General features: G+C 43.8%; 1 protein-coding gene across 3 annotated transcripts; it reads right to left on the bottom strand.

Moving 5' to 3' along the window:
- Positions 1-1,167: 1,167 nt before the first annotated feature.
- LOC109760621 (kinesin-like protein KIN-7D, chloroplastic) lies at positions 1,168-11,908 on the bottom strand. 3 transcript variants are annotated; one of them, XM_020319432.4, is made up of 23 exons: positions 11,564-11,908; positions 11,355-11,452; positions 10,906-10,995; positions 10,539-10,591; positions 10,173-10,238; positions 8,875-8,928; positions 7,966-8,025; positions 7,389-7,467; positions 6,729-6,796; positions 6,466-6,528; positions 6,187-6,291; positions 5,613-5,717; positions 5,424-5,531; positions 5,197-5,343; positions 4,876-5,058; positions 4,592-4,747; positions 4,023-4,253; positions 3,659-3,805; positions 3,464-3,583; positions 3,332-3,382; positions 2,697-2,744; positions 2,427-2,630; positions 1,168-1,976 (listed from the first exon to the last, which is right to left on the bottom strand). In XM_020319432.4, exons 1-23 carry the CDS (start codon positions 11,755-11,757, stop codon positions 1,455-1,457), a joined length of 2,952 nt encoding a protein of 983 aa, XP_020175021.1. In that variant the 5' UTR covers positions 11,758-11,908; the 3' UTR covers positions 1,168-1,454. The 3 variants fall into 3 exon arrangements, with proteins under 3 accessions (XP_020175021.1, XP_020175022.1, XP_020175023.1); XM_020319433.4 differs by lacking the exon at positions 4,023-4,253; XM_020319434.4 differs by lacking the exons at positions 10,173-10,238; positions 10,539-10,591; positions 10,906-10,995; positions 11,355-11,452; positions 11,564-11,908 and adding an exon at positions 9,772-10,077.
- Between the last annotated feature and the right edge of the window lie 1,481 nt (positions 11,909-13,389).

The following is a 13,389-nucleotide window of genomic DNA, read 5'->3' as shown; positions in this document are numbered from 1 at the left end:
CACTTGAGAGTGTATTATTGTAGTGTACAGACGCATACTTTGCTCCGTTAATTTGCGGCAATCATTTGGTGGCCTGCCCTGATAGTGAGTGAGGGGGTCGCCGGACGCACATGCACGCGACGACCCACGTTCGACGCCGCGCGGCCCACCAACTTTTACGGGGTGCATGCCGTGCATGGACGTAGTATATGCGAGCCCGCGAGAAACAGTACAAGGAACATGTTACACGGCTAGATCAGCAGAGCCTCCGCAGTTTTGTGTAGGCGATTTTGCGTTTCAGTTCCGCCAAGCCTGACCCCCGCAGCTGCTCTGAGACGGACCAGTCCAAAGCCAGAGCAAATAACTTGCAAACTTGCACTCCACGAAACTCCTCCACACACGCACGCACACAAAAAACGCGCACGGCACTGCAGGCTAAGTTTGAAAACCGCGGCCCTGCGGCATGTTCCACTTTCACGCACTGTTTGCGTCCCCATGAAAAAACAGGAGAACGGAGCTAGTCACTGCATGCACCAGGCTTGACTTGCAAGCTGCCACTTCTGCTCTAGCACGTTGATGTCACAGGGCAATGTCGCTTCGCCACGCACGCATGCGGCTGCGGCGTCAACGAACCGCAGCGGCGGCACGTAAGCGCGACATCCGAAAGCGAGACTTTCGGCGTGGCGCGGCGAGGATGGCTTGTCCAGACGCGCTTGTAAAGTTGCTCTGCGCCTTCTTTCCACGACCTGGCCGGTGCCTGCCTGCCTGCCTTGCACTGCACAGGAGGAAGAAGTCTGCGGTCCCTGTGATCTGACCTGACCTCACCGATGGGAGGGGAGCCGTCGCTGCCGCTTTTTCTGTTCGAGCACGATCGCCACGAACGGCCAGCTGCGGCGCCAGTTCGGCCGACGACCAGGGAGAGATAGCTCGCACCGTGGCCACACGATAACCAGAAATATGTTCGGCAAAGGAAACAGGGTCGCGTATGCTTCTCTGCGATGAACAGTAAACAAGATACTCTAGTTGCGAGCGGTCCTGAGAAAATGAGGATCAACACAATACACTGCAGATATACTCACATGCTTCAAGTTGATTGTAAGCCGTAACACTCAACATATAACCACATTCGACGAACTAGTGTCAAAAGCGCTCTTATATTATGGGACGGAGGGAGTGCTATATTGCCAATTGCCAATAACCAAAAATTACATTAACCAATCAGGCCAGTGGCATTGTCATCACAGCATAGGCATAGTCGCACAGGACCTGCACCACCCACTGATTCTCACTACAAATGAATGTTCCACAAATATACAGACAGCAAACACTCGTTCACATCGGGGGTGTAGTTCTCTTATACACACAAAAAACCCACAACCTGCAAGCACAACACACGTACACGTACCGAAGATCGTATGATCAGATATACTGTACAGAGGACTATTTCTACCATCATCAATTCACAATCTCGAGGGTCATGGCTCATGATCCACGATCAAATCGTGTATGACATCTTCGCAGTTTCCCTCGGCCTTCCTCAGTTTCGCCACCAGGGTCCATATGTTCGCGAGCTCGCCCTCCAGGAACGCCTCCTTCTGCTTCGACTCCTCGATTTTCTTCTCGAGTTCAGCTTCTCTCTGCTCCTTCTCCGCGAGCATGGCCTCCAGAGCTTGCTCCCTCTGGCTGCTTGAGTTCGCGTCTCTTTTACCACCTGGCTCGTGTCGTTCGACGTGGCTGCCCTTTCGAGCTGCCCTCGGGCTATGGCTTGCTCTTCGTGGAGTCGAGTTTCTCGCTGACTCCAACTCGCTGGCGAGCTTCTCCTTCTGCTTCACGAGTTTGGTGACTTCTTCAGAAAGCGCTCGCAGTTCGACACCCGCGGCTGAGGCCAGGCCCTTGGCGTACGTGCTTTCCTCCAGAAGTTCCTGGTTACGGACCTCTAGCTGAACTTTGGCTTCAGCGAGTTCGCACAGTCTCTGCTTCAGTTCATCGATCTCTGACTGGAGAGCAATGCAAGTAACATAAGAACACCAAAATTTGGGTAGCCCAATCAGATAAAGTAGCTATATGAGTAACGCATATATAAACTAAAAAGAGGTAATGTGCCAAATTAGATGAATGGAAGAGCGACATTCACGACAGGCTAATTCTCCAATGCCCTATATGGAAGCACTAATTTCAGGATTATATTGGATTTGAAGAAAACTGAAAACTGTATTACTAATTAGCAATAATTAAATACATGGCAAGTGTACGTTCGTTATCGTGACAGGCAAGGGCAAAAGGTATAATGTCATCTAGACCAATCTTATCATGAGATGCACGACAAACAGGATATATGTGCCAAGCACCGGGCTACATAGGCTTCACTTCAGACTTCAGAGGATAGGAAAATTGGACTTGCATCTGAACGAAAGGATGATGGACCAGAGTGTAGAGAAAAGGCAAACCTGTGATGTGTTTTCCAGTGGCTTTTCAGATACAGCACTGGATAACGGATTATCATTATGAACTTGTGATCCAACGTCATGGTCGATGCCTGTTTGCTGCTGCAATCTGACTCTTTCTGGTAAAAACTCGTCAATTTGAAGAGCTTGGACGATATGTTCTTTCAAGTAAACAACCGTTTCTTGCAACTCTTCACATTCGCTTGCCTGATAAAGAAAACTTGTAAGTTACAAACTTTTGCGCTTATTTCTAAACATATAATCAAATATAACCTTTTTCTCTAGCTGGTCTTCCAGTATCCTGTTATCTGCTGTTTTCACCTGCAGTACATACAGAAAATGACCTTGCAATAACTGAAAGAAAGTAACTATAGCGGCACATTCAACAATATTCATTCAACATACAAACTTTTTTGTTACCAGCCATACAGTTCAATAAGAGAGGATGAGCATATAGCAGGCCAACTTGGGTAAACAAAGGGGTGCTCTCTTGTGAAGGAAGTACAATTTTGGGTGAGAAAACATCAGTACATAACAGGAAATTTGGAATCACTGCATCAAAATTTCTAGTTTCAGTGCTCCTTCCCAACAATACTAACCAATTCAAAACGCAATGGATTCAGCATGGTTTTACTACAGAAATTCAGAATGCTTTGGTTTTCATGTATGTGTCCCCTCTTTTGGAGTATATGCTAATGTGGACCGTTTTGTACCTGACAATTGCAAATTTTAGTTTCAAATACCTTAGCTTTAGTGCTCATTCCATTTTTCTGATAAAAAGCTGAAATAGCTCAGTTCGAGAGAGGGTTGAGCTTCATCAAACAGTATTCATAACATGCAGAAAAACTGGTCACATTTGTATTAAGAAGAGAATAAAAGAGGAAAGGTTCAGTAGAACGCCTCCATACCTCAAGTTGAAAGGCCTTCTCATTGAGTTGCTTAAGTATCTTATCGTAATACTGAAGACAATGAAATAGTCTGTTATGTATGCATATCAAAAGATCAAGGTCAAAACCGCATATAGTGCACATAAACATTACCGGTGAAAGTTCTGAAGTGTCAAGCTTTTCTTGACTGTCTACCACTGAATGAACATTCTGATTTTCCAAAGATACTATCTGCCGCTTGCATTTAATCTCATCATTGGCCATCTTTTCCATCTTCAGACAAAGGCACAATTTTGAAGAACAAGTGTGCTAATAAAATAGCGAAAAGTGTACCAGGGAGAGGTTTACCTCAATCTGTTTGTTTATTCCGCTTATTCCAGCTTCCTCTGTGAGGTGCTTTACAACGTTTGCGTGGAGCACAGCCTCCCCTGACGAAATCTTTAACTGCTCCCTCAGTAGATCAACATCATCTAAGATTTCACTTTTTCTGGTGACCTGAGCCATACAATAGAGCAGATTATGTGAAACGATAACATGCTTTTTAGGCTATCTACGCACGCTTGCACTAGACTACTTATATCAGTTACTTGCTTTGATTCCAGTCTGCTAAAGTTCATCTTCTGTTTTTCTCCTACTTTTTCGTTTTGTATTTAGAAATGCAACCCATTTTGTTTGTCTAAATGGAATGCAAACAAAGGGAAAATGTGCTCACACTTTGTACGGTCAGTATTTCTTCTACAGGAGAGCTGTCAGAAGGAATTCCAAGATCAACACTCAAAAAATCAGCTGGTACATTCTCATCCAGCATAGAATTCCACGTCCTCTGTTCTGATAGAAAACTAATCCCATCCTCCAGGCGTTTTGGAGGAGCAGTGAATGATTTGGTCAAACTAGAATTACCACCATCAGAACATGCCAGGGTAGCAGAACCACTATCACGCTTCTGCATACAGTTATTAAAATATAAAGATCAGAGTGAACGAGAACTCTGACAAAGCAGATGGGTCATTCGTTCTGGCTTGGCTCTGAAAAAAAACATAACCTTATCCATACTAAAAAGTTTCTCACGGAATCTGAGATGACGCATATACGGCCATGCACATCATGTTGTGATGCACTACATCTATACACCACATTGTCTAAAATAACCATTCTTATGAGGCCATATGGCTTGATATAAGTTGGGTTCTGACATGTAATATCAGAAGGAAAACACAACTGTTCACCATGCTAAATATAATGTTGAAATACAGTTAATTAAAAAGTATCTGATTTGTGTACCCGAAGTTTGAACCAGTTAAGGAGCCCTTTACGACTTTGCTTCTCCTCCTTAGGAGACATTTCAAGTGCTTCACCAAATCCTTCCATCGGCATAACCAGCTCATTTCTATAGTTATTCATGATAATATCTCGCCTTCTATGCGGGAGATATGCCAGCTGCAATTTTAGCAGACAAACTTTAGAAAAATAAAGGCATTAGAACTAATGAAAAAGACATCATGGTAAAAGACAAATGCAAGCTGATTGAATTATATCATTTTGTAACATTATCTGAATATTCAAACCTCTCCTTCACCAAAAGAATGTCTGCGCCTTGTGCCAGGATGTTGAGATGATCTAGTAGTCTGGGTTGCTCTGGTGGAAACCAGGATTAGTTTTGTTAGACGCTGTATCCTGCCAAGCAAAGCAGCTTTGGCTTCTTCTTCTTGTTCCAGTCTAGATTGAAGCTTGACATTACCATCTTCTAGCTTTTCATGTGATGAATAAGTAGTTACGAACTTAGAATCCATCAGTGATGCACCGAAATATTTCCTTCAAGCATGATAAATAAAGTGAAAGACAACAAATCCATAAAGCATTAAATGAGACAATAAAAAAAGTATCACCTTCTGTTTCCAAAGAATGATATTATCTTCTGTGACATCTTTCAAAGGAGTGGCAGTAAAGATCCCTCTTTTCAGTTGTTCTAGCTCTTCCCTTAGTTGACGAATTTCACTTTGGTACTTCTTTATTAGAGATTTCTCATCAATAATCTGAAAACCATGAATACAGTTACAAAAGAAGTCAGAGATAAACACATAAGGCGGAGAATCTGTTAAGCAAGCATGTCCACCTTGTTTTGTAATGCTTGGATCTCAATGTGCTTTGATCGGTGGGCAAATTTTAACGTGTTATGAGTTTCTTCAGAGTTGCTCGATGCTGGAGTAACCGTGCAAATCAGCTGCACAAAATCAATACACAAATGATTGCCATTCCAAAAATGAAAGAATATAACTTTTAAGCAGTATCCTGAAGAACTCACAGACACACGTCCTTGGCCACTCAAGGATGACTGCAGCAAACGTGTTAATTTTGAGTTCCGGAATGGAACATGAGTAGCTTTTCCGTCAGTCAGTTTTGATATCACCTGGAATATCCACAAAAAATTATTTTAGATAAGAAACTAAGAAAGTACAACTAATCCTCATGACTTAACCAGCTTCTGCCCTAAATCACTAGGAAAAATTATAAACAATAAATAAATAAATACACATGGAATGGAATAATAGTGGTTCTGCTAAATTTTTAATAAATTGTCTTGTTTTTCCGTGATGTTGTTACTAATACACTGTGCACATTGAACCCTTTCTAATTTGCTTACAAATGCCTCTAGAAAGTGAAATAACTAACCGACATCAGGGATGCAGAGCTGTGGCATTGGGAGCATAGACAGGGTTTAGGTTATAAACTCCCAAAGCCACGGTCTACACATACAATGCGCAGGCAACAACATATATAAGTTTATAGAATTTTAGTATTATGAGCATAACATGTTTATAGCTCTATATTAGGAAAGATTCTTGTCATCAAATTGTGATTACAGGACTGAGGCCCACCGTTCCAAGAGTCAGCAGACTTTTATTGATATAAGACCCTTCCTTCCGGCGTGCTCCTGTTGTTTCAGCCCTTGAACTCTCTGAACCTGCCAGATCGATGAGGTTCTGCAAATGAGTGACAAAACTAAGAAATGATTATGTTTTGGGTGCATGAATGCACATAATGTTCAGATGCTGCAATAAATGGACACAAGTGCATATGGAGCGTGCATATAGATATGTACAATTAATTAGAGTAATGAGAGTGATTGTGAACCGGAGGGGGGGGGGGCATCTCACCAGCTGCGAAAAAGTAACCGTTTCTCCTTCATTAGACTCACAGAAGGGGCTGCTCTCTACTGTCTGTGTGAAACAATAAATTGAAAAGTTATAGAAGATGTATGCCGAATGAAAATATGTTAAAAGACTTCCATGTAACTACACATATTATGACAAAAATATCACAAAATTACATTGAAGAAGGTTTGCACGGAGCGCACATTCTTTGACATGCCAACTGCAGAATCATTAGTTTATGAACATAAAGAAATCACTTGTATTACCAGTGTGAAAATTGTGTGGCTTCGGCTACTTAGAAGATTAAAGTTAGTGGACCCAATATGCCTATGCTCTGAAAAAAAATAGAACACAGTAAAGTCATAAGTACATTGTTCCACATGTGCATTTCAATCTAAGAACAGCAGTAACTAACAAAGTCCGAGGAGCCGTATACCAACAAGTGCAATTTGTGTGTTTATCATAGTGCATTTTTCAATCAACCTGGATTATATGTTTGCAGTAAATTATTTGGGATACCATCTAGTAAGTCAAGGCAACATATGCTGTTTATCCAAAATATAAAATGAACAAGTGACATGTTTGCAATCCGTATATATAAAATATACTCATTCTTCTGTGGATGTGTTGATATATGGCGAACTAGACATGTGCAGATGTGCTATATCAGCAATCCACAGGTATTCTACAGTAGCTAGAAAGAAATATCCAAATGGCCGTGTTCCCTTATGAAGTATCATCAGATTTACTTTTATACAAAATTTAACATCGTTACATGATAGTTTGTTCCAGGCATATTAACGAAAGACAATTAGATAAGAATTATCCTCATAACTACTGTCGACTCATAGTGATATCCTGATATTCTTCATACAACCTTGCTGGTAAAGGTACATCAAAGAAACAACAAAATAAATAAAAGGAACCTTCTCCGGCTGCAATAAGGGACAAAACATGGGTAGGAGATAACACTACTTCTTCCTTTATGCCCTCAACAAATGTTCCCTGTGAGAATGAACTATAATCAAGAAAATATGGTGATATAGTTCAAGAGAGTCATGCACATGCTGCATATGCCGTAAGCAATTAGCATTTTATGTGTGATTGTCCATGTTATAAGATTTCAAAATAATGCCATCATGTTCTTGCATCCTCCATCAAGCAGTTTTCATATGTTGGGAAAAAACACTCCAGGAAGTACACGAATTTGTGGTCTAAATTAACTTAAATGTTTGAGTAGGAAAACGATGACCTGTACTTAGACCAACAATTAGCAACCTGCATTCTTGTGTACCATGGACAACACTATATGGAGACAATCGGCCAGTAATAGTCCTCAAGAAAGTTCAGTGTTCAGTTAGTTAAATTAACTTTTAGAAGCAGTAAAAAAATATTTCAGAAGAATTATCTCAGTAACTTTTAAAATTTACGACTAGTTAACTAGAAAAGTACACAGATTGTGTGATAGAGACTCCTGTTACTTAAAAAAGAGATGTTTCAAACCTGAAGATCCTCCCTAATTCGTAAATTCTTCCCTGCAGGATTTAGGAGATCGTTCACAACCTATAAAGGGTGAGGCTCCCAATTAATACAAGATAGAAATTATTATAGAAAAATGCACATTTAGTTGACTGTTCAGAATGAGTCACTCAGTTCAAAATAAATATTATGGAGAAATGATTTCAGAAAACCACATTCCTAGATCATAAATGTGTAACTCCCCAGGGTACGTGCAAAAAAGTAAGAAAACCAGGTAGGCATAAAAAGGTAAGTTTTACACTTGCATCAACCAATTCCCATCTTTCAGGAACTACTCTTTATTGGTAACTTGCAAAAGTTATTTTTACAAAAATGGATTATAGTTTCACTTAGGATCCGGACGACATGGTTATGTTGGTTTTCTCTTTTTGTAATTTACTCTTCAGCGGTTGGATAGATAATAAATAAAGGGGTCCAGATTATAGCCTATAGGACACTGAAAGTTGAGCTTCATCCTCATCTTAGCTTAATGATCACCGTTGGGCCTAAATGAGACTTAGCATTACTGATCAGTGCATAACTACGCTAATACCGGTGCAACTACTATGATTTGTGTATATCATTAGCAAACCTGTTTCACATGCTTCATAGTACTATTAGCATGTTTCTATTCCAGGTTAAGCCATAAGCAAGAAGCAAAGTAAATACTGTGTTAAGAACCCAGGAAAAAAACTGCATTTACATGTGTGACGTTCATGCCCATCGCTTTAAGGTTATCTAAACTGAAGTTTGTTACATTTTACTGTGACATAGAAACACTGGTTAGCTGCCGGTGTTATGAAAACAATCAGAGAGTACAAACCAACCTAGGTGCTGACTAGAATTAAATTTATCAAGGCTGCACAATGAAATGCAGAATTGGGAACAACCAACCTCGTTATAAATTTCCAAGTATGATACACGAAGAAGAAACTCCCGATTCAGGGTCTACAAAGTAAAACCAAATCAATACAATGATTGAGTGAATTGCAGAAAACATCGACATTGAAGGCTAGGGTTGCAGAAACCACACTTCTACAGTTTTATGCCAAAAACCACTAATTCCGAGCTTAATTTTTTGCAAAAAACACTAGTTGATGACTTAGACCGTTTTGAGCATGATTATGACAGCTGGGTCCCACAAACAATGACGTGGCATAACGGTTCAAGTTAGACATCGTTATATGAGGGATTATTGGGATTTACAAAACAGTCCCCGTAGTATTGCAGGGACAACCTTCATTCAAAAACAAAAAAAGCAATCAGCCCCAAAACTACTCGTGGCCCGGCCAAGCGCCAGCGCAGCAGCTGCTGCTCGCGGCCTGGCCAAACGCCGGCGTTGCTGCTGCTCGTGTCATCTCTCGCAACATCTCATGGAGCTGCTGTTGCTCGTGGCCCGGCCGGCACAGGGCTGGCGCGCTGGAGCTGTTGCTGCACGCGGCAAGGCCGACGCAGTGGAGCTGCTGCTGGCGCGCACGCCAGCACACTCGAGCTCCACATTGCTCGGTCGCGAGATCTTCCTCGTCGGCCCCGGCGCCACACCGGAGGTGGGCACGCTCACGGGGTGCTGCGGCAGCATGCGCGCCACCCTATTCCCGTGGAACAAGTCTGCCGTGGGAGGGAGGATTTATCTCGCCGTCGGGTCTACGTCGCCATGGAAGGGATCCGCGGCAGCCGCTGGAGGGCGGATCTACGCCGCCCACAGACACGAAGCGGAGGCTGTCCATCCCGATGTACGCGACGACGACAGGACGGCCACGAGGGTGCTCGGCAAGAAGGAGGCGGAAGCACCTTGGGCCAGGCCGCGGCGGCGGTACAGCACGACGACGACGTCAGTGGAGGGGAGGGCGATGGTGTGCTGGAAACCTCGATCCCCATTTTTTCAGGGAGGAGAAGAGATTTTGGTAGGGAGGGGAGGAGTTTTTTTGTAAAAAGACCCATTCTAACGCCGTCCATCACGAACCGGTACGCCACGTCGGCAAATGAAGGTCCCATCTGTCATAATCATGCTTAAAACGGTCTAAGCCGTCAACTAGTGTTTTTTGCAGAAAATTAGGCTCAGAATTAGTGATTTTTGGCACAAAACTGTAGAAGTGTGGTATCTACAACACTAGCCTTCAATGTCGATGTTTTCTGCAATTCACTCACAATGATTTGGTCGAATCATCATAGGGTATGGATTCGAGTAATACCTCTTGTATTATGCCAAACGCATCTTTCACGGCCAAAGGTATAATCCCTGGGGATCTTTGATCTCCCTGCTTATAGCGCAAGTGTATGTGAAGAAATCAAAAAAGTTTGGCGTATACACATTATAGTTTAATGTTTGTATAGAGAAAAGGGCATAAATGGTTATTATCACTAGTTATAATGAGAACTGAAAACAAATTGCTATGTTACACATCTGATGATTAGAAGAACAAACTCTACATCTCAGCAAGAGGTGTATCTCAAACAATTCGGACTGCATAGAATTGCCCAAGCACAAGACTGGGATTCCATGACTTTTTGAGGAACGACAGTATCTAAAACAAGTTTCTTGCTACAAATGTACGTACATGCATCGTATGTGTCTTCCCACTGCTTGTAACCCCATATGCAAATATTGTACCTGACAGAGTGACAGTAAAAACAAAAGGGAAGTTTGTCATTCCTCCCCAGCAATTGAGAGCAGTAATTGTGTGATGGCATCCTAATTTCACCACTTAAGACTAATATGAATAAATGAACTTTCACATGAATCAGTAATTTATTGAATTCAACCTGACAGACTACAGTGATGTTCGTAAATACCCCAAAACAATTTTGCATTCAGATAAACTAGTGCAACATTTAACAAATTACCAAGAGAACACCAATATGTAGCCCGACGAGAATTCTTTACAAGACAGAAAGCAGAGGAACAAGAGTATACATGATCAGTACCATTTATTCCTTGCATGGCGCCACCGACAACATGTTGAGCCGCAACATCATATACCTGTTGTGTTGTCGTAGTTGGTCCAAACACACGATCTGGTTGTAAACTTCCCATTAGCCACTTCGAAAAGAAATTTGAAATTGAAAACAGAACTTTGCTGTTGCTTATGAATGCGCTTCAGTAGCGACTTCAAGAAGAAACGTTTGATTTGATCATTCCATTGAATAGTCTGCCTACACAATTATATATCAATTGTGCTGAAGAAATAATCTATTGATTGTGTTACACTGTTACTCCAGGCTCTCCAGCATATGTGCCGAAGACCAGAACCGTGCCATTTGTTCAAAAGGAAGCAATTGTTAGCCTGTTACTACTTCGGGCCCGCAAGCAATCCACTCATTCTCCAACACTTCAAATTCAGTGAGTCTCAAAATCAATCACTCGGCTTACATACCGTAGGCATAAGCGATGTTGGGATTGTGCTCGCTCCGCACGATGGTCTCGCCATCCGCGTACCACGCGATCTCCTCCCCCTGCCGAATCTCCCGCGAGCTTCCACACACACACACACACAAACAAAACCACCACCGGAGTCACTCCGCATTGCCCGAATCGAAAGCCCAACCAAACCACGTACACTGTGACGGCGCAGGCGAAGCAAACCTGAGCGGCCGGAAGCGGACGGTGGCCGTGACGCTCTCCTTGGCCGACGGCGCCTCCCCGGCCCCCGGCTCGTCGAACGCCTCGGGCGAGAACTCCGCCGCGAACCGCGACCGGGGCGTCGCGGGGGTGTACGTCGGCGACGAGTCCGACCGCGCCGCCTCCCCATGGGAGGCATTCCGGCGCGGCGACGCCATGGCCGACACCACCGCAGGCGCGCGGGCTCGGGCCTAGCGGCGCGTGCGAACGGGAGTCGCCATTGGCGCTGGCGCGAACGGCATTGGATCTATGCGGCCGTGCGGGAGGGGAGGGGAGGCGAGGCCGCGCGCGCGCGCGGTTTGGCTTGGCCTTGGCGGTGGCGTGGCCGTTGGGGCGTGATACGGGTTGGTTCGCTTGGCTTTGAAGCGATGCGAGGGAGCAGGTAAAAAGGATTGATTTCTGGAAGGGAAAAAGGGCGAAAAGGTGAAAAGGATGGCTGCCTTTTGGTTGAATTTCCAACCACTTTTGCAAATTTTAATTGCGCGTTGGTTACTCGATACTAGTGCGTTCTTTTTCTAAAATCACAGTTTTTCTCTAGAGTCCTAGACTTGCATTCATCGAGCTACGAGGTGTTTGTGAAGCTTAATCCCTCGCTCGTATAAGTGAACACACATTTGTGTTTATGTTTCAAGTAGAATTAGATTGACATGTTTATTGCCTGCAAAAGGGAGAAAATGATAGACATGTTATTTTCTTTGACACAATACAATTGGAGTCGCTCATATACACGAGCATACACTCACCCTCTACGAACGCACGCACACACACCCTATCCCTATGAGCATGACTGAGCCGGCATAGCATTTTAAGATTTTACAAAGTCACCACAGGCGTCTCGCAGTCGACGGGGATGTCTCCTCCCACTGAACAAATATCGCCGGAAGCCTGAAATAAATCCAGAATTATGTGAGCATCAATGTCAAGTCTAGTACTTGAAACTTGATGGACTGAGGATACCACCGCTCTCCTAACCATCCAAACACATGTTGTTTCGCAGATAGCCATTTTTATATACCTGTACTATCCATGATGATTTCAGGAGATATATGTGTTCCCTTCGCCATCGCAAAGTTTGAAGTAGCCGCGGGGTGCCAGCGAGAAGTATCGTGTGCTTCAACATAGCGCGCGTGAGTTCTAGTACATATGTACATACACGGCGAAACTTCATCCCGAGCTAGGTGCCCATCCCAATCAGCGCTCATACGGAGAGACTGTTGTCGTTGTCTACTCGTTTGCAGAGGGGCCCAGGGTGACTGATGAAGTGATGAGTGCAGGAAATCTAACGGCCCAGGGTGATCTTGTCTTGGCAGTTGACGATGCAAGTTCGGACCTGGCAGAGTTCGTAGGCTCCGACAGATTAGAGCTCTCGGTTTGGTGCGTGCCGGCGGGGACCGGCGACTTGGCGTCTCGCGCGGCCGGCCAGCGACCCACCACCGGCCGTGTGCTCCGTTGCTTCCGGCTCAGGGCAGCCAGCGTGCCTGGTCGCGTCGTCACCCTCCGGTCGCGGCCTGACGACACACGCCACGCGAGCTGGCCGGTCGCAAACTGGCAGTGGCAGTACGTGTGTTGTGCGTACGGGCAGATAAGTTAATTTCAACTTAAATTGTGCATCTACATCAAAAAAAATATCACATACACTTTTCCACTAAAATCCACAAACCACTCTGCTTCTAGAGTATTTGAAATGAGCTAAACTAGCAGTGAGAGATGAAACGATGAAGTTGCTAACCTTTTAGAACACTCGTGTAGTTGGTGCACCGCCAAACCTAAACAAATCTTGAAAAAAATGT

This window comes from Aegilops tauschii, chromosome 7, assembly GCF_002575655.3.
Source record: "Aegilops tauschii subsp. strangulata cultivar AL8/78 chromosome 7, Aet v6.0, whole genome shotgun sequence".
NCBI classification, from domain to species: domain Eukaryota; kingdom Viridiplantae; phylum Streptophyta; class Magnoliopsida; order Poales; family Poaceae; genus Aegilops; species Aegilops tauschii.
This window is presented reverse-complemented; position numbering and strand designations above follow the sequence as displayed.